The sequence below is a fragment of the Panulirus ornatus genome, chromosome 31, assembly GCF_036320965.1.
Source record: "Panulirus ornatus isolate Po-2019 chromosome 31, ASM3632096v1, whole genome shotgun sequence".
NCBI classification, from domain to species: Eukaryota; Metazoa; Arthropoda; class Malacostraca; order Decapoda; family Palinuridae; genus Panulirus; species Panulirus ornatus.
The window spans coordinates 2,695,809-2,720,714 of record NC_092254.1 but is presented as its reverse complement, the minus strand read 5'-3'; the positions used below and the strand labels follow the sequence as shown (position 1 = coordinate 2,720,714).

Here is a 24,906-nt window from a genome sequence, read left to right as displayed (position 1 = left end):
CTGTCCGTTCTTCTGTTAGTTCAGTCTCCCGTTCGCCCGTGATCAACTACCTCGTACAAACAGGATTTTTTCCCCACCTGTTTGTCACGGGTTGGAGGTGCTGGGAGGCCACGCACCAGCCATCACGCCGCTTGCTCTAACCTTTCCTTGTTAACAAAGGAACATTTTGGTCGTCATCCTGTTTTAATTGCAGTCTAAAGTCATTAGGGATGCATGATAATCCTTTCTTACCCCCAGGCTTGTCTACTAGTTCTGGTAGAACTGGTTCTGGGAGCCAGGTAGCCAGGGATGGTATCTGTGTGTGTAGGTAGAGACAGACACTCCCGCTGCATTATATGTTTACACTTGTGACGTACAGTTGCCATATGTCAGCGGAGTTGTGGCGCTACACACCTCGCTGTCAAAGCCTCTCTATTGCCCGTTTTCTTTAGGCACCCCCATCACTGTCCACTCTTGGTTTGTGCACGTTAATTGGGAGATGATTTGCTGTAGTTAACATGTCAGTGTCACCACTTCGCTATTGGAGAGTCATGGACATAACCAGTCGACGATCGTATTGTTTAAAGCGCCATATTAGCCTTATGGATAGAGTCTCGTTTGAAAACGTTGCACACTCAACCAAAGTCCTCGCCTGTTTGCATCCCATTCCTCAATATCTCTCAACTTTGACTGGGTAAGTTCTATTTCAGATATACTAGCAGATGCGGCACCTCTGGGCCTTCGTCTGCTCATCCCTTTCGGAGGGCTGGGGTGCCACTGACCAGCTGGTCATTGACCTTTGGACTCAGTCTTTCATTGGATAGACGTTTCAGCAGTAGCAAACTCTTGTCGTATTTCGTTGGCGAACGGCGGAATGGCATCGTTCAGTGGTACAATCATTCACCTCTACCAATTTTTCCTCTTGGTACCGCCCATATTGCCGGCACAACCTCCCCGCTTAACGCTAACATATATTCCCGAAAGTATATTACCTTACCAGCGTGCAGTTTCTGTCCTACCAAATAGGAAATGATGAAGTATGGCAAACTGTGTGTTCGGGTTGGTCATCGTGCTTCTGGCAACCTCTTACGCTTGTCAACAGACGTAAGATAGAACCGTATTTTTTCATAGTCTGATGTCTATATTTTCTAATCTCTTCCGAAAGAGAATTTCTTAAAGACAAGAGATGAAAATATATATCAGAAAGTCAAGCCTGAGATGCGTGATGCTGTCTCTCGTAAGTAGTCTCTGGTTAGAATGTGTTTACCTCAGTATGGAAAGTAATCACCAGATGGCACTGGCGTCATAGAAGTCCGTCTGATCACATTCCTATTTTCACTCAGTCCTTCCTGACGACATAACACACTTCTCGCCCGCAGTGAGCTCACCCACTAGTGTAAATTATGTTATATATATATATATATATATATATATATATATATATATATATATATATATATATATATATATATATGTGTGTGTGTGTGTGTGTGTGTGTGTGTGAGAGGGAGAGAGTGGTGTGTGGGGGAGTGTGTGTGTGTGTGAGAGAGGGAGAGAGTGGTGTGTGGGGGAGTGTGTGTGTGTGTGAAGGGAGTGGCGGGGAGATTGATAGATGGATGTTCTGGCGACGTGTTCTGTTGTCTCCCTGGGGTCAGACTGCCCAAGGTGGGCCTCTTTCCTCTCTTGTCCCACCCCACCCACTCTCTCTCTCTCTCTCTCTCTCTCTCTCTCTCTCTCTCTCTCTCTCTCTCTCTCTCTCTCTCTCTCTCTGTATATATATATATATATATATATGTATATATATATATATATATATAGAGAGAGAGAGAGAGAGAGATGGTCATTATTGCCTCACCTGCAGACGTGGAGACGTGTGTAATGTGCACCAGTGACTTGCCTCACCTCACCACACACCTGTGCAGGTCAGTCAGTAGAGTATCTTCCACCCTGGCAACACTGGTGACCCCTCATTATAGCCTCCTTCTGCCCCAACTGTCGTAGCCCCGACGACCCCCCTCATCATGGCGTCGCTGGTGCCCCCCGCCCGTCCGTCATCATGGCGTCCCTGGTGCCCCCCGCCCTCCCGTCATCATGGCGTCGCTGGTGCCCCCCGCCCGCCCGTCATCATGGCGTCGCTGGTGCCCCCCGCCCGCCCGACATCATGGCGTCGCTGGTGCCCCCCGCCCGCCCGTCATCATGGCGTCCCTGGTGCCCCCCGCCCGTCCGTCATCATGGCGTCCCTGGTGCCCCCCGCCCGTCCGTCATCATGGCGTCGCTGGTGCCCCCCGCCCGTCCGTCATCATGGCGTCGCTGGTGCCCCCGCCCGTCCGTCATCATGGCGTCCAGGAGGACCCCCACCCCAGGTGTCGGGGGTGTTGTGGTCTGGAGAGAGGAAATCTGCATCCGGCTCTCCTTCTTAATTGATGTGTCGGGCGCCGTCTTGCTCCTGCTGGCGGTCTGCACATTTGTTTGTCGTGGGTCCTGGAGGTGGCCGGTGGGTGCCAAGCCTCTTTTATAGTTCGCCACGTGTATAGAATTATTCTCTCCCTCTCTTCTATATCTATCTATTTCTCTCTCTGAGAGAGAGAGAGAGAGAGAGAGAGAGAGAGAGAGAGAGAGAGAGAGAGAGAATTGTCGGTATATTTTTATAGTGATTGAAGTAAGCTGTGTCGTCAACAAGTCGACCACTAGAATCTTCCCTTGCTTCATTTCCAATATTGTCCCTTCCCTCCCAGACGATGACGCACAGTGCCCGGGGCAGGCGGGTCAGCCACAGTTGATCAACGTTATCTTCATGATAACGTCCGTCTACCCTCCCTAGATTCCACTTGAGCCTACTCCAGCCTCTGCCGTCAGCCCAACGTAAGGACACGGTATAAAGGTATAATAATGTCACGTTATGGTAAGGTTTAGATGTACCTTATCTCGAGAGTGAGAGGTGGACTGCAGCCATGGCCAGGTGTGGGTCTTGATGTGCCACATATTCTTTAACATTGCAGGTGGTTTGAGACTGAAGGAAAGTATGTCGATCTCAAATGCATTCGTTGATTGTTCAGTCTTGATTGACTTCAGGAAACTTTTATATCGTAGCTTGATGTGGATTCCCCATATTCACCTGAAAATGAAAGGTGAATTCACTTACAGCTTTACATTGTAGTGGTAAAATGACGGTTTACAAATAATGAAAATATGACGTATGGGCGGGTTGTTTGTACGTAAACCACTTGGACGGTTGTTTGGCTAGGTTGGTGTACGTGGCCAGGACAGTGTGTGGCGAGAGCCAGGGCGACCGTGCTGCCTTCCATACAACGGCAGGACTACCTGACTGCCTCCCACCCCTCGCCGAGGTCATTCCCAGAGTCTGGTAGTGCCTGTCTGTTGTTCATGATGTCTTCAGCAGGGCAGGGGAGGTCGTGTGTGAGAGAGGCCCTTACATCCCAGACCCTCAGCTTGCTGACCTTGTCCTGGTGAAGCCACGCTGGCCAAACCAGACTGAGGGAAGATTTTATGGAAACTGGTCACAGCTCCTGGAAGCCTCAGTGGTCCAGGTCTTGCCTCAGCCAGCAGAAGACAGTGAAAGGTTCTTAACCTGGAAATGCCTGGAGACATATTTGTGCTTTTCACTCGCTTTCTTTTTCCGTGGCTGCTGCTGCTGCCGCTGTCCCAGTCTTCGTGGCTGCTGCCGGCCTCCTGGTGTCCATTAACTTTATTCTGGTATGAATTCCGAGTCCATCTCGTCTGTTGGGGAGAGGAGATGGGGGATGGGAGGAGGGTGTGTAGCGACAGACACAAGCAGAGGGAATGTGAACACCAGAGTCCCGTCATGACACACCTGGCGAGGCTGCCACCGTGTACAGGAGCAGTACAGTAGTGGCAGGAGCAGTACAGTAGTGGCATGAGCAGTATAGTAGTGGCAGGAGCAGTACAGTAGTGGCAGAAGCAGTACAGTAGTGGCATGAGCAGTATAGTAGTGGCAGGAGGAGTACAGTAGTGGCAGGAGCAGTACAGTGGTGGCAGGAGCAGTACAGTAGTGGCAGGGGCAGTACAGTAGTGGCAGGAGCAGGTGGAAGACGACCCTCCTCATCAATGGAAAGTGAGTAAAGATGGGTTGTCTGTCAAGCCCGCCCAGCCTTGAGAATCTGTTACCTCGTCGCTGCTGCAGCCTAGCGTGCGTCACGACCAAGAGCGTTGCCACCCCAGGACCCAGCTGGTCAGAGAGACTGGCGGTGGGGTGAACACCTCACGACGACACGCCCCTCCTCATCCTCCTGTAGTGGACTGGACCAGAGCTTCTAAGTGACCCACAAAGCTCCACCTGGCTCACCCACTGACGTCCTCATGCCTCATATGTCCGGGTGTGAGGCCTCTCATGATCACCCTCACACCCCTGATGGAAGCGAGTGGTGTCTACCCCGTCTACCGGCGACAGGTCTTGGGTCATGAACCGTCATGAGATGGCGGGTGACAGGTGAGCACGAGACCCGCTGGTGTGTCTGTGCCAGTGTTTGCCGGGCGTCTCCTCGTCCGTCTGATCCAGTGTCAGTCTTCCCTGGAAGTTATTGGCTCCAGAGAGGAGCTCATTGTTCCATGAGCAGCCTGGAAGTTGATGGGAAGGTCCGGGCCTTACGGGGAAGTACCGCCAACACGCAAAGGAAACTCCACCGAGACACTTCCGTGCGAGAGACGAAGAAAGAATTGATGTATGGCGGTGTAGTATGGCCGGCAAGGTGTACTCACATATGTACTATGTGCTCTTCCGTCGTTCCTTTGGGAAGGGAGACAGACAGACAGACGGGAGGGTCTGTGGTCGGCGTGGCAGGAAAAATCCGGGAGAGGCCCTGGGTGGAGCGCATCCGTCGCCCGGCTGTCAACAAAGCAGCTGGGATAATTTGACTAATGGCATCCCCTCTGCCCGTGGCATTATCACCCGACCTCTGCTATTGTCCCTTACTTTCACCTCTCACTCTCTACCCGTCGTGGCTCACCCACCTCCACCGCGCTCAACCCCTCCCCCACCGCGCTCTACCTCTCCCCCACCGCGCTCTACCTCTCCACCACCGCGCTCTACCTCTCCCCCACCGCGCTCTGTGTTGACCTCAGGCATTGGTTGACCTCTGGGGCATACACACACACACACACACACACACACACACTGTCATACAGACAGTTCTCCACTGGATGTGGTAGTTGGAAGCGTGTGTGTGTGTGTGTGTGTGTGTAGGGGTTCTCGCCGGTGTGAGGCCGACACCCGCGGTAAAGAGAGCTGGTCTTCCGCCTTTGTAGGACCTAATAGCCGTGTGGTGTTCCCGAGCCCTTGATCCTGCCCGCCTGACGCTGGCCGGGGAAGGAGTGGTAAAGGAGGTTACCGGGGGAACTTTGTCCTTTTCCTCAGGCCATTTAAAAGGGGGTGGGTGGGACGGGGCTTAGTCCCATGAAGTAGCTGGTAGTCACGCGTGGATGAACTCCTTTAAAGAAATTAGACATTCGTGTTGGAAGTTCGTGAGGGAAGTGTACCCCAGAGGTCCGACAGCATCTCGACCCAGGGAAGCAGACCTCATTGAGATGAATATACGAACACCTGAAGCACCTGTCATGCACAGTGGACCTGGTGCTCCCCGGGTGGACCTGGTGCCCCCCGGGTGGACCTGGTGCTCCCCGGGTGGACCTGGTGCTCCCCGGGTGGACCTGGTGCTCCCCGGGTGGACCTGGTGCTCCCCGGGTGGACCTGGTGCTCCCGGGTGGACCTGGTGCTCCCCGGGTGGACCTGGTGCCCCCCGGGTGGACCTGGTGCCCCCCGGGTGGACCTGGTGCCCCCCGGGTGGACCTGGTGCCCCCCGGGTGGACCTGGTGCCCCCCGGGTGGACCTGGTGCTCCCCGGGTGGACCTGGTGCCCCCCGGGTGGACCTGGTGCCCCCCGGGTGGACCTGGTGCTCCCCGGGTGGACCTGGTGCCCCCCGGGTGGACCTGGTGCTCCCCGGGTGGACCTGGTGCTCCCCGGGTGGACCTGGTGCCGACGATGCCAGGTACACGGTGGCTGGTCATGGTGCCACCCCCTCCTGAGGCATGACCAGGTTTGACACGTGTCACATGAACGTGTTCCTCTCTGGTGTCTGCCACGTCCCGCATGACTCGTACTTCTGTTACCTCGTCTTGATTACGTTGTTTTTCATAACGTATATTTCCTCGCTACTGCTACCTGATGCTGCGACACCCCTCAACCTTCCATTTCTATTACATAGTTTCTTGCAGTGTAGAATTCCCATCATCTATGATATATACACTTACATTGTTCTGTTTTATTCTTTTGCTATTCCAAACGCCTTCTTAACATCGACACTAATTTGTGTGTGTGTGTGTGTGTGTGTGTGTGTGTGTGTGTGTGTGTGTGTACATTGTCGTACGTATACTTAATACATTGATCAGTTTTCCACAACATTATATCATATCATTTACGCAAGTCGAGAGAATCCGCTGTAACTCAACCTCTAGGTCCATTTTCTCTAATTCAGAGAAGAACTAGAGAAAACGGAACTTTCCGTGTGGGAAGGAGGAACTATAGAATTAAATCCTTTAAAAGATTTGGTAAAATAAGTATTATCTTTTGCTAATTACTTTGTTCTGAACTGTTGGAAGAACAGTTTAACTTGGGATATTTTTTTCTTTTCTACCCAAAGTCTCTCGTAATTTGTTACTTGTTCTCATGTATCAAATATATACATTACTTTTAAAAGTTATATTAGTTAGTGTTCGTCTTAGGAAAATGTTTTCCGCGGCCTCTTTTTTCCCACAGGATATATGATTTAATTGTAAATTCCTCGAGATGAAAGTATTTTAGTTACTTAACAAAGTATAGGAAAATGGGACGCAGGTATTTGTAGTTGGTTTTTATATATCATACTCGTTCGCCGTTTCCCGCGTAGCGAGGCATCTTCAAGAACAGATGGAAGACTGTCCTCTGATCCATCTTTTGGGAAGTGACAGTACAGGGAGGGCAGTGTCACCCCCACCCCTTCCCCTTGTTATCGCCTCAGGTCATGCAAGAGGTACGTGGATGATCTTATTCCTTCGCGGGGTCGCATCTTCACGGCTGACATGACCTGGTTCAGGCCACGTCTTCCTCACGTACTTCGCCACTCCAGGTCTTTCATGCCAGCAGCACACATGTAGTACCCCTGGCCCTCCTGAAGGTTCAGAGCTGGCCGGTTCATCACCTCCTTCACTCCGTCCACCCATTTCTTACTCTGTCCCTCTCTCTCCCACCCTCTACTTCCTCCACCTCTGACATGTAGATCCTTTGTGTCCGTCTTTCTTCGCTCATCCTCCTCGTATGCTGAAGCCATCCGCACACCTTGGTCGGCTCTTTCGTTCAGACTACGCTCCCTGCCCACACCTCCTCCTGCCTCACGCCACACACTATCTCTCTCCCCGCTCCACTGAACGGCCAAGACTCGCCAGTACTACCATATCTTCAGACACACACAGCCATCTTGGCCCTAACGAACACAAGCCTAACCTTCTCTTCCAGCGTATGACTCACTTCAGCCCCCCTGCTGTCACGTCCACTCCTAGGTACCTAATGCACTCCACTTACTCCAGGTTCTCCCAATTTGAACTTACAATTAAACCGTTCTTTCCCTCATTGCTGCACCTCACTTTTGTTCACATTTTCACATTTCTTCTTCTACTTACCCTCTCACACTCTGTCACCAGCCTCTGGTATTTCTCGCGAGAATCTACCACTAGAGCCGTATCATCCAGAAGTGGCAAATGAGTCATCTCCCGCCACATTCGCTTTCCTTAGCGAGTCAGGTCTACAGACACCTGAGACGCTCAAATTATTCGTACATTACTGTTCTCGTTTTCTTCCCATTCCATTTAGTGGAGATGACTGAGGAGTGAAACCAAGTTATCGTTTGTTGGTTGTTTTTATTATTATCATTACCTTCACATGTGGTCAGGTTACCCCAACTGTCACCCAGCCCAGTGAAGTTAGAGCACCGTGTTGGCTCGTACTGAGGTCCCCCCAGCTTGTGGTCCGTCCTGTGAGGGTCCCCCAGCTGGTGGTCCGTCCTGTGAGGTCCCCCCAGCTGGTGGTCCGTACTGTGAGGTCTCCCAGCTGGTGGTCCGTAATGTGAGGTCCCCCGAGCGGATGGTCCGTACTGTGAGGTCCCCAGCCGGTGGTGTATTGTGAAGTCCCCTTGACGTGTATGACCGAGGATAACACCTGCTGTAGACGTCAAGGGGGAATGTCCTGACTAATATTGTGTCATTGCTTGACGTCGCTACGCTCATGAACGACATGTAACTTGGTCATCATACTCCTGGACGACCTGTAACGTGGTCGTCGCACACTTTGGACGACCTGTAATGTGGTCGCCGCACCCTTGGACGACCTGTAACATGGTCGTCGCACCCTTGGACGACCTGTAACGTGGTCGTCGCATCCCTTGGACGACCTGTAACGTGGTCGTTGTATCCCTTGGACGACCTGTGCTCCGTAGATCTCTATAAAACAGAAATTAGAAAATAGGTTGGTATGTGTAGGTAGGGTGGTGGGGCTACCCCCTCTGGGCGACGAAGCTCGTTGCGAAGGGGTCGTCCTGTGTGTCCGGGTCGTCGTGGCGGCGGGAGGCCTCCGCCTGCCCTACCAGCAGCGCCTGGAGCAGGTACTCCATCAGGAGGTCCTGCTCTCCGTCGGTCCTTCTGCCGCGCGCCGCCCAGAATGCGTTGTTCTCCGGCTCCTTCTTGCCTCTGGCTATCCAGTAAGGATCTCTGTCTCCTTCCTTCTTCCCTCTAGCTACCCAAAAGGGATGTGTGTCCTCCTTCTTTCCTCTCGTGATCCAGAAGGAGCTGTTGTCCTCTTCTCTCTTCCCTCTAGCTACCCAGAAGGGATGTCGTTCACTTTCCTTCTTCCCTCTAGCTATCCAAAAGGGGTGTGTTTCTCCTTCCTTCTTCCCTCTAGCTACCCAGAAGGGGTGTGTTTCTCCTTCCTTCTTCCCTCTAGCTACCCAGAAGGGATGTGCTTCTCCTTCCTTCTTCCCTCTAGCTACCCAGAAGGGGTGTGTTTCTCCTTCCTTCTTCCCTCTAGCTACCCAGAAGGGGTGTGTTTCTCCTTCCTTCTTCCCTCTAGCTACCCAGAAGGGATGGGTTTCTCCTTCCTCCTTCCCTCTAGCTATCCAGATTGGTGACATTTCTCCATCTTTCTTCCCTCGAGCAATCCAAAACGGCGCGGTCAGGCTGGCCTCACTGCCGCCCCTCTTGCCCCGAGCAATCCAGAATGGGGCCCTGGCGGTTACCTCCTTCTTGCCCCTGGCTGCCCAGAAGGTCCTGGCTTCTGCAGACTTCCTGCCCCTGGTGGGCCAGAGGAAGGGCTCGTCGAGGGGCGGCAGCGACTCCGACTTCTTGCCTCGACTGATCCAGAAGGGTCCGCCGTCGTCCTGACGCTTACTGAAGAGCGAGGAGGAGGAGGAGGCGGGCGTCGTCCGCTTGCCCCGGGCGATCCAGAAGGGCCCACCGTCCCGTTTGCCCCAGAAGCTCTGGTTGGACTCCCAGCCTGACCCGAGGGATGAGCGGGAGGTGTGGTCCTGCTGAGGGCCAGCCGGGTCTTCCATCCCACCCGAGGAAGCCCACCTCTGGAAGGGCGTCTCGCCCCACACATTCTGGTTGGATCCCCAGTAGTAGGAGAGGTAATCCTGGAGGGCCTTCTTGCCCCGCGCCACCCAGAAGGTGCCGCTACCGCTCCTGCCCGACAGCTTCACGCTCTCGTCCTCCTCCTCTGAATCGTCATCATCGTCTTCGTCTTCGTGGCCCCAGGGATCAGCTGTGTCGCCGTCAGACACCCTCGAGTGCCGGTCCAGGGGATCCGCCGGCCGCTTGCCTCTCGCCAACCAGAAGGACGCGTCGCCCTCCGGGGCTGGTGGCAGGGGCGGTGCTGGGGGTGACCTGGCCTCGCGGGGGGACTCGGCCCCATCTCCTGGACCTCCCAGCCTCACGTCTCCTACGGACGTGGTCGCTGACCCAGGTTCCCGACGCTTCTGCAGGTCGTGCGACGGGTTAGTGTCCTGCTGGGGAGACGTGGGAGAGTTAGTACCCAACGCTGACAACAGGCGGCACAACCCTCACACTGTCATCACAACCCTCACACTGTCATCACAACCCTCACACTGTCATCACAACCCTCACACTGTCATCACAACCCTCACACTGTCATCACAACCCTCACACTATCATCACAACCCTCACACTATCATCACAACCCTCACACTGTCATCACAACCCTCACACTGTCATCACAACCCTCACACTGTCATCACAACCCTCACACTGTCATCACAACCCTCACACTGTCATCACAACCCTCACACTGTCATCACAACCCTCACACTGTCATCACAACCCTCACACTATCATCACAACCCTCACACTATCATCACAACCCTCACACTGTCATCACAACCCTCACACTGTCATCACAACCCTCACACTGTCATCACAACCCTCACACTGTCATCACAACCCTCACACTGTCATCACAACCCTCACACTGTCATCACAACCCTCACACTGTCATCACAACCCTCACACTGTCATCACAACCCTCACACTATCATCACAACCCTCACACTATCATCACAACCCTCACACTGTCATCACAACCCTCACACTGTCATCACAACCCTCACACTGTCATCACAACCCTCACACTGTCATCACAACCCTCACACTGTCATCACAACCCTCACACTGTCATCACAACCCTCACACTGTCATCACAACCCTCACACTGTCATCACAACCCTCACACTATCATCACAACCCTCACACTATCATCACAACCCTCACACTGTCATCACAACCCTCACACTGTCATCACAACCCTCACACTGTCATCACAACCCTCACACTGTCATCACAACCCTCACACTGTCATCACAACCCTCACACTGTCATCACAACCCTCACACTGTCATCACAACCCTCACACTATCATCACAACCCTCACACTATCATCACAACCCTCACACTGTCATCACAACCCTCACACTGTCATCACAACCCTCACACTGTCATCACAACCCTCACACTGTCATCACAACCCTCACACTGTCATCACAACCCTCACACTGTCATCACAACCCTCACACTGTCATCACAACCCTCACACTGTCATCACAACCCTCACACTGTCATCACAACCCTCACACTGGTTATCATTGTCGTGTGGTTATACCAACTGGCTGACTGTTGGACTGTGTGTGTGACTGCCGTTATAGTTGTGTTGTAGTGATTGTTGTGGGAGGCTGTGGGGGCAGATGTAAGTTGTGAGTTATGCGAAATCGTGGAGAGCGTCAACAAGTGGATCAGTGTTGTCAGCAGGATGTGGTTGACTTCCCTGTCTTACAGTGAAACCCAGGAAATCGGACAGTATAGTGATGCATGCAAAGGCGTGGGTATATACCCCACACTGTTACCCCCAGACTGCCTGCCTGTGTTACATGAGGTGTGTAACTGTTACCCCGGGTAGGTAACGCTGTGGACGCCTGACTGTCACATTAGGTTGGGGTTCGGTGCACGTTGGGGGTAAAGTTGAGGTGAAGAAAACGGGAATAAAGCACTGCTTGTGTAGGGATGAGGTGAGGGGGTGAATGTACTGGGAAGGGAGGAGAGGGACACACCCACCTGTGTTGCCGTCGCCTGAGCTGCCGCAACACACAGCAACACCCACATACACCCCGCCATCACGTAGCCTCGCCTGCAACAGAAAACGGGATGTGAGTACCTTCACTTACCTCGCCTCTGCCAACAGAAAACAGGAAAAGTACCTGAACGTACTGGTAACAGAAAACGGGATAAGTACATTACCCATTATTGCAACAGAAAACGGGATAAGTATCTATACTAACCATACCTCGGCAATAGAAAACGGGATGAATAATTATATCACATCTGGTAACACAAACTATGGTATAAGCAGCTGTATGACGTCATATGGTACTAGAGAAACTTTTCAGGAGAGTACATTGCAATATCAACTGTGACAAAGAATGGACCCTCACTAGATTATATCATATAACTGAAAACGGAATGTGAGTTCATCTATGTCATAACAGAATACGCCAACCTTTCAAAGAGAGCAAAGTTATTGACTTTACGTAGAGAGTACGTCTTTATAGTCATTATTAAATCTATATACGCAATTTTATGTACGCCACCTAAGCGTTCCTTGACCGTTTGAGTCAAATTCAGAACCTTGTGGTAACTGACGCGTCATCAAGCTGTGTGGTACGCCTTAGCTCCCCAGCTGAGTGTACCGTACAGTACAACTCCCCAGCTGAGTGTGGTACGCCTTAGCTCCCCAGCTGAGTGTGGTACGCCTTAGCTCCCCAGCTGAGTGTACCGTACAGTACAACTCCCCAGCTGAGTGTGGTACGCCTTAGCTCCCCAGCTGAGTGTACCGTACAGTACAACTCCCCAGCTGAGTGTACCGCACAGTACAACTCCCCAGCTGAGTGTGGTACGCCTTAGCTCCCCAGCTGAGTGTACCGTACAGTACAACTCCCCAGCTGAGTGTGGTACGCCTTAGCTCCCCAGCTGAGTGTACCTTACTGTATAACACGACATGATACAGCCATATTTACCCACCCGTCATTACCGCATGATGTAGATGATACAACGAGAGGGAGAGCCAGTCTTCACTGTCAGGTACAGGTAGAGTGTATTGTTTCACTGTAGCCCGGTACAGTTGACTGTAACCCTAAACCCAAGTGACTGTATTATGTTACTCTTCCTTCTCTAACCCCCGTCCGCAGTTCTGGCCCCACGAGCCCGTGTGGTAGACTAACCCTATATACTCGCCAAGCTGGACAGAAAATAAAAATGGTTCATGAATTTCAATAAGGCTCATTTTTTATCCCGGGCGGCTCCAGCGTGGGGATTAACCTGGGCTATTGTCGTAACTTGTAGTGAGTAGCGAGGCACTGGCCTACGACAGATGGGTGTGGGTGTGTGGGTGAGTGTCTGTGTATGGGTGTGGGGTTCAGTTCTGTGTGTTGAGGGTGTGGTATGTAGTTCACATATTGTGTGGATGTTCAATGTAATAATATTAATAATAATGATACTAATATTAATAATAATGATAATGATAATGATAATAATGATAATGGTAGTAATGATATCATTAGAATAATTGTTACGTGGTCCGAGGGTACAAGCTAGGAGGCGCAGCACAGTGTTGGCCGGGCCGTCGACGGCTCTGTAGAATTTGCATAACCTTACTACACTCCAGTATGACTCGGCTCGTGTGGCCCCATACAGAGCCAGGAAGCGACTGCCTCTAGTTGTGAATACAGGTTGTGATTACGTCGATAGCCTTGTGAACACTTACAACACTGGCTTAACGGTAGGGGGTTGCAAAGACCTGTGAGTACTTTCGTTTTATCAATGTACTTAAACGTTTAAGTATAAGTAGGAGAGAAGGTGTGTGAAAGGCGGCGTATGTGTGGAATACGATTATAAAAGCCATTCTGGAATATTCAACTGGTCATCAGTTTAACTTATGGAGCCAGACACTGTGACCCTTTGGGAATGATGACGTGACCTTTGACCTTAAGGTCATTGATACCGGGGGTTCCTAGCGTTATGCTGGATCGGACCGACATGGTCAATGCGTAGTACTTTCTTGCTCCACGGGTCGGGGAAAGACATATAGGCTCATACAGCAGTATACAATACAGCACAGTAATGTATGACGGTGTAGGAGGTGATACAACTGTAGTGAGAAGGACGAGTATCTTTCTTGAGAACAGATGTTAAATACCGACATGATGCGTTGGAGATGAGGCAGGTCACACAGATGTGGAAGCTGTGACCAGCCAGCGATATGGACCAAGTTCTCTGTAGTACAATCTATGTACATAACGTTATTATGTAACTGTTCTCCCGCTGGAAGAAAAGAAAAAAAAATTGTTCTCTGATTGTAGACCAAACCTTTGGCAAGTAATGAGAACAATGTCGCGTTCATTGTCCTTTTGAAGGGGCGTGACGTCACAACGGGCCAGGTAAACATTGCGGTCTGGCACATATGTTGACCGTCTTGGCTATGAAATGTTTCTCACGACGAACAACTAAAATTATTTGATCATTTGAATAAATTGGTTTTCTTTTATTTAATGTTATGGCGACTACTGTGTGGCCCAGAAGACTTCAGTCGAGTAAAATTTAGCGTTGACTGAGACCTTCCACTGGTTTGTCTCCACTCAGGTAAAGCTACTGTTGCTTGGTTATCATTTTTTTAATGTCTGTTCTTTCCTATGACGGAATATTGGCAGCTGGGGCTGGATGTGTGTCGGTAGAGCATTTTACAGTAACCTATGTTGCTCTCAGCTTTACCAAGAAGCACTTCGCCTCTTGTTGCTGCCTTACACACGCTTGCCGAGCTATTTAAAGTTGCTGCTTCGCGTTAATATTTAGCCCGTGGACAGTCTTTTTTTTTTTTTATAAGTCTGCCAACATTGTGGGACATGTTCTTGCGGGATTAGGTTGGGGGCCTCCACGGGCGAAGTTAATTATGTCGGCGGTCATGGCGATGTTCTTTTGTTTTCCCTGGTCTGCCGTCACTCTCCTCCGCCCACACCACACTCAATCAGCCATTATTTTTATCCCTTTTTTTTTTTTTTACCGATGGATACAGGCGAGGTGTTTGCTTCAGATATGAAAACGACCTTATATGTATTATTTCAGTAAAAAAGAGCGGCATTACTTGACCTGCGTAATGGTGTATAAAGTGAGATCAGAACTTTTTGTGAGGCTGTGGACCAGAGAGTTACATACACCACAACTGGCCATGACCGGCCACAGGACCAGGGGTCAGCCGCACCACACCTGGTCACGACGCATATTTATTGGCATGGCTTAGTGAGTGACTGACTGACACGTCACAACTAAGAAAATGAATGTTGACCAGTCACAGAGCTCTGAATGAGTAACGTCATCAATGGGCTCAACCCTGACCATTGACAGTGCCCGGAACTCTTGACGTCATCGATCCTAACGCGGAAAACATAACCACACAAATGTGTTGACTTTAGATCACAAGTTTTGGAGAGTAGATTTATTTATAGATGAAAATGATGGTTAATACTGGCGTGTACGCATGTATGGAGTATAAGTGAGAGTACAGTGGCGTACGAGTGTCCCCCAGCCTTACCTGGCCCTTTAATCAGACCTTTGAGGATTAGGTCAAAGGTCAGGCCGTTATATCAACGGGTCATATGGTCATGTTCAGGGGGTCATACCGTTCGTGCTCCAGAGACGTACCGTCGTGTTAAAAAATCTTAACGTTTGTGTTCAAGGGTCGTGCCCTCGTGCTCAAGGGTCGTACCCTCGTGCTCAAGGGTCGTACCCTCGTGCTCAAGGGTCGTACCCTCGTGCTCAATGGTCGTACCCTCGTGCTCAAGGGTCGTACCCTCGTGCTCAAGGGTCGTACCCTTCGTGCTCAAGGGTCGTGTGGTCGCGTTCACCCAACATGTCGTATACAAGGGTCGAACTGGTGTACTCGTGGGATGAAACTTGAGCAGAACGAAAATCTCCCCCGAAAAAAATTGTTAGATGGGACTGTGGTCCGTGTATTGGCTAAGTAATCCCAGGGTTTACGCACGTCATATTCCAACCTTCCTCAGATCTATCTACGAGTACTTATCCCCTCACAGCAGGTGGAGGTACTGGTGAACGCGTACACAGAGGTGGTGGCATCCTGGTGTGTGATGCTGGGGAGACGCTGTTAGATGTCTTACGTGTTAACATTGTGAAGTTTTCTTAACTCTGGGTACCTTGTACTCATGATGTGGTACAGCGGACGAACGATATTATGTATTCTGTATTTCGTCTGTAGTGAGGACATCCTGGAGGTTGTCGTTACAGCAGGTGATTATAACAAAATTGAGCAAGATTCATCTGTGACGTCACAAGTCAGCTGATACATACATCAGGTAACAATTTTAGAATTTGTATTTTCCCGTCCACGATGACATATTCTGTCCTGTCTCATAAAAAAGGGATCCCTTGATACAGGAGGCATTAGGAACATCTGTCTCAAGTTGTTAAAGATGACACAACCTAAAACCTTAAATCATGGAGAAAAGACATAAAGAAATGTATGAATAAGCCTAAAAATCCCTTACACTCTGGGCATTAAAGTACAGAATTCCTACAGAGATTAATAATGGAAAAGCTTTAATTAAGATCATAAGACTCTGTAGGGTGAACATGACATAGATACTGACGGACTTGGAAGCTTAGTAGAGGCATTAAAAGGCTCAGGATAAAAGGCCGATAAGAGCATTAAATTCCGCTGCAGCACAAGGCCCTGAACCCTTAGTCAGGTCCCTAAAACCGTTGGATACTAGAATCCCTGAGACCGCCGGAATCCTGAAGACGCCTGGATAACCCTGAAACGTCCCATGACCCTGACGAAGCTGAGGACCTGTAGACCCTAAACAGGCTGAGACCCTTAAGACTAAAAGAATTTAAAGCGTTTGAAAACTTAAGCCCTTTAAAATCCCTTGAAGGAAAAAAAAGGATCTGTCTGGATTTAGGTACCGGAAATCAAAGACTGGAAACCTGAATTCTGCGGGCGCTACAGTGCTGGACGACAAGTGTGGAGACATTCCAGCACAGTCTTAAAGACCCAGACAGCTTAAACCCGACACCTTCCCCAAAATATAAGACTTTAAAACCTATAAAGAACCCCCCCCCCTCCCCCAGGCCCCAAGACCCATGAAGACAAGGCCACTAAAATCCCTAAGCCCCCCCCCCCCTCAAACGTCCTTCCAAGACACTCGACTTGACTTGAAACCCTATCAAGACTGGTGTGCTCGGGGAATCCTATATCCCTAAAATTCCGACGGTTCCCGAAATTTTTAAGTTCCTCACAGACCGACCTTCTAAGAGAGAGAGAGAGAGAGAGAGAGAGAGAGAGAGAGAGAGAGAGAGAGAGAAGGATTGAACCTCTCAGAGTTCTGCACTGACCTGGCCATGTGTAGTACTGGGGTACGGGAGAACGGGGCTCTCTCAGCAGCTCATCTCAGCGACAGCCTCGGCGAAATCTGTCGTGTGACGTACGTCGTTGGTTGGGCCTTGGGGGAGGGGGGGTGGGGGTAGTGGTGTGGTTAGCTAGGACTGTCGTGGCGTCGTGTGTGGGGGGGCGCGGCGTCCTCTATCTCTCTCTCTCTCTCTCTCTATTTCTCTCTCTCCCTGTCTCTCTGGTTCCTCTTCCTCGTGTGTCCCCACTTCTTGTGACGCTCCCAGTCACCTGGACGGCCCTTTATATACCCGCTTCACCTGGCGCATGCGCAGGCCTGTCCAGGCCTCGCCCACACCTGCCCAGACGGACCCCTCTTCCCCCACCATCGGAAAGGCCCCACCCCCCCTCCACCATTCTCCAGACTCGCTCCGTTATTCTTAACTCGAACTCCGGCATTTCTTCCCAGCAGTGTAAGGCCCGGGCAGTGATTTGTGGCAGTGACGGTATTGGATGGTAGTGATAGTGTGTGTGTGGTAGTGATGATGGTCTGTGGCAGTGAAGATGGTTATTGGCACCGACAACAGTGTAGTGGTGAGTATGGTACATTACAGTGACGATGGTGTATAGCAGTGGTTATGGTGCCTGACAGTGAAGATTTGTAACGGTGAATATGGTGCATGGTAGTGATGGTAGTATACTGTTGTGGAGATGGTGTATACCAGTGATGGTGGCGTATAGCAGTGATGGTGTATGTATAGCAGTGATGGTGTATGTATAGCAGTGATGGGATAATTAGAATGACGGTGTTGTGCAGCAGTCACTGTTGATGTATGATAGTGGAGATGGTGTGTTACAATCACAGTGTAGTGTATAACGGTGTAATTACCTATGTGTACTGTACGGGGGGGGGGGGCTGCCCTCATGGGGCTCTCATGTCTTGAGTTCTTTCCTTCTAAAGCTGTGTATACTGTCTGCATCCACAGTGTCATCATTCAGTGTATGCCATTCATTCGTTGCTCCTGCACTAGAAAATGTATTTCTTAATATCTTTTCTAACAAGTTTCTAGTTTAGATTCCTGCTACGGCCTTTGGTTGTTCTATCTGGTTGTTCTATCCCTATATCTCCCAAAGAATTGTTCATTGTTGACATCCTCAGACTGGTATAAGAATTTGAAAATCATGATCAGGTCACACCTAACTTTTCTCTTTTTCATCCATGGTGGACAAGTGTTAGGCCTTTAGCCTTTTTTCCTGTGGTTCGGCTACCTTTATTATGGAATCTTCTTCGTTGCCCTCCCGTGGTCCTTCTTGTTCAGTTATCTGGACTTCCTTACTTTATCTGTGGTGACCAAATCCTGGAGGGATGTTCTGATTTTGGCCTCGTACTGGATGTGAACAGCTCGCTGAATATTTGCCTACCCGTATACTTCAGTGTTGTTGTAATATAAACCAGCCAGCAGACAGTCTGTCTCCCGTACTGTTCCACAGTGTCGGGCTCCGTGACAGGTTAGCGACAATGTCGTCTGCAAAGTGCGTCTCACACAAAAATTCCTGCCACTTATTTTCTGCTGTATAACATTGCTGTAGAATCTGTCTTTCACTGTGAATCATCCTTTTGCTTGTACCCTTGTTGAATGTGATCCACCATGGGTCAGTCTATCTGTGGAACTTGTGTAGGTCGCTTCATGGATAGATGCAGCCCTTATCTCCATCATGACTTTGGCATCATCAGTGAACATAATCAGTTACAAGTCCAATCCCTCCGGCCAGTCATGTGCCATATATATACACACAGAAGAGCGGTGGTCTCAGAACATTTGCCTGTAGCACGCCACTGGTGACCACATTCCACAAGGCTTCCCTGACGTGAGTCTTTTGTTTCCTGTTATTAAGATCATTCATCATGCATGGCGGTAGCTTCCTCCTTATTCCTCCTGTATGGTATCACGTCAGGTGCTTTCTGGCGCTCCAGGTACAGACGACAACCCACCCAGCCTTTTCTTGTGTCCAGACCGGAGGTCACGTTTCCTTAGGAATCTAAGCGGTTCGCGACACATGACGTCTCTTTCCTCGAGACCTTATTGTTCCTCACGTAGTTTGTATGAAATCCTTCGTTCGCTTTGTGATGATTTATTCCAGTACTTTGAAGACCAGGCTGGTCAGAGAGGCCGGTGTGTAGTTCAGCGCCTTCTCCTCCTCCTCCTCCTCCTCCTCCTCCTTTCTTAAAGATTGGCATGACGTGTGCCCGTGTGGCACTCTACCTTCCTCCAGCGACGTGGGTCCTCACATATATCTCCTCAAGTCTCCAGCATAGGCGCAAACATTTCAGGACGACCATAAGCCGTACATGACTCCAATCTGTAGCAGGAATATTTTACTGATTTTCACCACCTGCTTCCATTCCAGGTCGGTGGTGTTGGGCTATAGTTTCTCCCAGTGTGACAACACCTTCGAACTTATCATTCAGATCCTCAGGTATCCGTGCACAACCCTCTATAACTCTCCCCACTTGAACCCTTTACTATGATCTTCGCTTCAGCCAATATTTCACTTCTGACAGATTTATGAATAGATTTCGATTGTCTTTTGTCCACAATATTTTTTCAGTCTTTTTTTTTATCCCGCTGTAGTTATTTGTTGTTGTCTTATACCCTCAGACACTGTATAGCTGTGGTGGCACATGTGCCTCCTGTACAGTACATCTCTCAGCTATGTTTGTGGACAATATACCACCTCATTGTCAACCTTTCCGTCTCTAGTTACAGCCAGTAGGCAATATACCACCTCATTGTCAACCTTTCCGTCTCTAGTTACAGCCAACAGGTAGTGCCCAAGCTCCCTCCTCCTTCCTTATACGCTACACACGACCTTCCATCACAATGATGTGTGTTGTGGCTCTGGATGGAACTCCATTCGCCGTTGTATGTTGCCACAGAAGTTATTTAAAGTCTGTGTTGATAACCACAGTTATATATGCGTCTCAGTCGGATATCCTGTGATCTCTCGACTGATGAAGCAAGTGACCATACCCAGGTATTACGTGATTACACTTCCCAGTCTGTTTACCTTATGATGATATTCGCAGTGTCACTGTTACTGTGTATAACAGCGTTGACTGTGCCGTTGTAGAGCAGTGACGGTGTCGGTGTGTCACCAGTGCCGGCACTGCAAGGCAGCCAGCCTGCATCCCCTGCGCCCCCACGTCTCTCTCCCAAAGTCATCCACAGTCGAGTTATGCTGATGAACTTCGCCCCCGTGAATGGTTGACAATTGAACCTGGTTGACGCGTGAGGAGGGAGAGGGGGAGAGGGAGGGGGGAGCTGGATCAGTCTATCTCAGGGTAAGGAGGCGGGGGTGAAGGGGGAGGGGGTATGGCACTCTGGTCTTGGTGGAAATAGATTACCCCAACGAGGAAGGTGGACGGATCACACACACACACACACACACACACACACACACACACAACAATTGCCTTGCCTCTCTCTCCCTTGCAATGTAAGCCACTGCTCAAGAACGCCTATTCTTTTTTCTTTTTTTCCCTCACATTCGTTCCTTTAGGAGTGAGTATTGCTTACCTCCGTATGACCTTTACTGATTATTTTGTAAGGTAACTTTTACCCCTTCATGTCTCCCTGGTGGCTCGTGTACATATATAAACCAAATTACCTGTATGTTAGGTACAGTCTCTGTATATTCTTCCCCACAAAGACATTTCTACCTGTAAACGTTCCCTGTATGATATACTGAGCTGTATATATGTGCCTTCCGTATTCTTCATAATACGTAACCCACCCCTGTATATCCCCGTATAACTAGAATATCCCTGTGTATCCCCTGCATGATTGGCCTCCCTGTATATCCTCATGTATACCATACATCCTGGTAGTGACCCGCTCACCTGTATATAGCCACTTGTATAATATGACCACCTCTTTATCCCCTCTGTATAACCCCACCCAACTTTCAGTGTCTCCGTTGCATAACCGGGAAAGAAAGTCAGGCCCATTGGCTGGAGGGGAACTTAACAGTTGAGACCATAAAACCGGGTTCCATTTTAGCATTTTCGTATTCATGGCCCTCCACACACACACATACTATCTCTCTCTCTCTCTCTCTCTCTCTCTCTCTCTCTCTCTCTCTCTCTCTCTCTCTCTCTCTCTCTCTCTCTCTCTCTCTCTCTCTCTCTATCTATCTATCTATCTATTTATCTATCTCTGTCTGTCTGTCTGTCTGTCTATCTATCTGTCTGTCTATCTATCTATCGGAAGTTAGTCTTTGCAATGATATTATTCATCTCCACACTCCTTATCTTCAAGACATTTATCTAACTTTATGCGTCATTAACTTCACTGATCTCTAACTTCATTCGGCAGAAATGTCATGCGTCAGTGATTTCACTCGCTAGAAATGTCATCGGTCGGTAACTTTGCTATATAGTCACGTCATCTGGTCGCCAGTCAGTTCCTTTCCTAGTCACTTCATCCGCCAGTAACTGTATCAACTTTCGCCAGCTGTAACTTCAGCTGCGTTAACTGAGTCAGAACAACTTCAGTTATTATAACTTGACCCATGGTTAAAACACTGTAACCCTAACTCTCATCATTATGTATCTCACTGTAACAGTCCTACTTAAAGCATGTCATTATACTCATACATCACTATATGAGTCGTTCCTGGAGTACATCTTTACACCAGTGGTTTTGCCACCACCTAGTGTCCACCCTGCCACCACCTAGTGTCCACCCTGCCACCACCTAGTGTCCACCCTGCCACTACCTAGTGTCCACCCTGCCACCACCTAGTGTCCGGCCTGCCACCACCTAGTGTCCACCCTGCCACCACCTAGTGTCCGGCCTGCCACCACCTAGTGTCCGGCCTGCCACCACCTAGTGTCCGGCCTGCCACCACCACTACCACATTAACAAGAGGAAATATTGGAGTGGTGCTGAGGGATGGAAGCCATTGTTGTTAGTGTTGCCTGCTTTACTGAGAGTGGCGCCCTCTCTCTCTCTCTCTCTCTCTCTCTCTCTCTCTCTCTCTCTCTCTCTGGTTGGATGCTTCTGGCTCTCTCCTCTGCCTTACTGGTCATCTCTCTCTCAGCTGGTGTTATTGTAGTGTTGAGCGTGTGCCACCCACCAAACCAGCCGACCAGGACACACTGCCACCCACCAGTCCTGCCGACCAGGACACACTGCCACCCACCAGTCCTGCCGACCAGGACACACTGCCACCCACCAGTCCTGCCGACCAGGACACACTGCCACCCAGTCCTGCCGACCAAGACATTGTGACGTCGTCACTGGCCAACGGCCGCCTTACACACTGAAGGCCTTTTATGTATCTGTTTTCTTAAGCCTTTTAACACGACGTTACGACACTTGAGCACAACGGTAAGGCCCAAAGGTGCGACCCTTGAGCACGACCAGACCCATGGTCATGAAGGCTTGACCTGTGACCCGATGCTGTGGTCAGGTCAAAGGTCAGGCCATCATCACTTATTTACATTTCCATATACATTCGTTCAGTTAGATTTTCTTGTGAGTTATTCTCAGTGAAGTCTTTCAATTTCCTCACCTTGGCTTCACAATGGACCTTTTAAAGTTATTTGTCGTTTCTCTGAGAAGTAAGTAATTTCTCAAAAGTGTTTCGACCCAAAATCTTTGAACACACAAGTCTAGTTTTAAAGGAAGGTTTAAGGTTGGGTCAGTTTTAGGTAGATCATTTGTCTTACCAGATGCTAAATAGCTTCGATAGTGACGGAGGGCTGAGGTTAGTGCCTGGACAGTGACGGAGGGCTGGGGTTAGTGCCTGGACAGTGACGGAGGGCTGGGGTTAGTGCCTGGACAGTGACGGAGGGCTGGGGTTAGTGCCTGGACAGTGACGGAGGGCTGAGGTTAGTGCCTGGACAGTGACGGAGGGCTGGGGTTAGTGCCTGGACAGTGACGGAGGGCTGGGGTTAGTGCCTGGACAGTGACGGAGGGCTGGGGTTAGTGCCTTGACAGTGACGGAGGGCTGGGGTTAGTGCCTGAACAGTGACGGAGGGCTGAAGTTAGTGCCTGGACAGTGACGGAGGGCTGGGGTTAGTGCCTTGACAGTGACGGAGGGCTGAAGTTAGTGCCTGGACAGTGACGGAGGGCTGGGGTAAGTGCCTGGACAGTAACAAGTATTGTACTTTACATGTGGATGCAATGATAGGTTAGGGCGGGGTGGGTAGGGTGGTGACGTCATAAGTACAGACGAGTGTGGTGGTAAGTGTGGTAGTCAGGAGACGCGATCCTGATTACATCACTCTACAACCCACGCCCCAGACGGTGCCCCATCCTCACCCCGTTGTTCCAGCACCTCCCACACCCTGACTTAGAGTTGTTCTTACCTGCAGCATACCTGTGACCCAGACGTGTATACACTCAGTCTCCGAAAGCATACAACTCCCTGGGGGCGTATATGTCACTCTGGAGCATACACATCCACTCTGTATACTTACTCTAGGGCTATATATCTCTCAGTATACTTTACAATCCTTCCAGTATACATATGTACGTCTCCAGGTGGGCATGAATGTCTAATACAGACTACGTCTTGCTGGGCTGACCCACTAAGGCGACAGACGGAGCGCCTCGAGATGGTAACTTCTTGTTAACGTACAGGAAGACTTGTTTCCCCTTGACGGGTTGATGCACTGCTGTGGTTACCTGAGCCACGGCCACGAGTGACTATGATCATAAGAGTATTATAGGACGACAAGTGTAGCGTCTGGGGATAATTACTTGTGTTTGACCCATTGGACTGCTGGGCGGTGCTTGAGGTGGACTGGAGGTCTGGGGTAGCGACCAAGGTAGGGCTGGACCAGCAGCAGCAGGAGGGGTCAGGACAGTGGTCGGGTACAGGGCTGGACCAGCAGCAGGAGGAGGAGGGGTCAGGACAGTGGTCGGGTACAGGGCTGGACCAGCAGCAGGTGGAAGAGGGGTCAGGACAGTGGTCGGGTACAGGGCTGGACCAGCAGCAGGTGGAAGAGGGGTCAGGACAGTGGTCGGGTACAGGGCTGGACCAGCAGCAGGAGGAGGAGGGGTCAAGACAGTGGTCGGGTACAGGGCTGGACCAGCAGCAGGAGGAGGAGGGGTCAGGACAGTGGTCGGGTACAGGGCTGGACCAGCAGCAGGAGGAGGAGGGGTCAGGACAGTGGTCGGGTACAGGGCTGGACCAGCAGCAGCAGCAAGAAAGCGGGAGGTGGGACGTCACTAACCAACTTAGCCACTAACGTCGCAAGATTACTCCCACCAAACCTGATTTCCGCCGCCCAGATGGATACAACCTGCCCGCCCCGCCACTATTGATGAGTTGTGGCCAACCACTTTTTTTGTGCCAGTCCTGGCTTGGCTGGCCACCTGTGGCCTGCTTGATGGCCGTGTGTGGCCTGCTTGCTGGACGTGTGTGGCCTGCTGGTTTGAACAACACAGCCTCACATTATTTAGTTAGATGTTCCCGCCAGTTTACTGATCCCAGTTATTTCCTGAGATATTTAATACAACGTGTGGGCCCATCACCTTATTGTCTAATGTAAGAGGGAGTTATTTCACATGTCATTACTCTATTAAGAAGAAATATCTGGTGGAGAATGCTACTGCATATTGTTTTTTGATTATTGACTTTGGGGATGGGAGATGCTGACCAGGGGGATGGGTTGTGTGAAGTGTTGGCTTGATGAGTCGTATGCTGGGGGGGTTGTTGAATGTGTTATGACCAGGGGAACGGTATGATGGTAGAGGAAATATAGAAGAATAACAAAGATCTCAGCTGTTCCATTATCAGTCAAATGAGTTATTCGCGAAGATCTTATTAATAAACATATTTGTATAGGCTTGACTTGGTATCAGTAGACACGATCACTGTGTCTATGTTTACCATCC

General features: G+C 50.2%; 2 protein-coding genes across 5 annotated transcripts in view; one reads left to right on the top strand and one right to left on the bottom strand.

Moving 5' to 3' along the window:
- The window catches only part of LOC139758690 (COMM domain-containing protein 4), a 77,015-nt gene that overhangs the window by 44,499 nt on the left and 7,610 nt on the right, over positions 1-24,906 (top strand). The window lies entirely within an intron of this gene.
- On the bottom strand, positions 7,865-17,273 carry LOC139758867 (uncharacterized). Its single transcript, XM_071680730.1, has 3 exons — positions 17,005-17,273; positions 11,659-11,731; positions 7,865-10,040 (listed from the first exon to the last, which is right to left on the bottom strand). The coding sequence occupies exons 1-3, from the start codon at positions 17,010-17,012 to the stop codon at positions 8,538-8,540; spliced, it is 1,584 nt and encodes a 527-aa protein (XP_071536831.1). The 5' UTR covers positions 17,013-17,273; the 3' UTR covers positions 7,865-8,537.

Excerpts from the sequence above, each read along its gene's own strand:
- LOC139758867 (XM_071680730.1), bottom strand. Across the intron at positions 10,041-11,658 it reads CTCAGGCGACGGCAACACAG|GACACTAACCCGTCGCACGA; the intron begins GTGGGTGTGTCC and ends TCTCCCCAGCAG.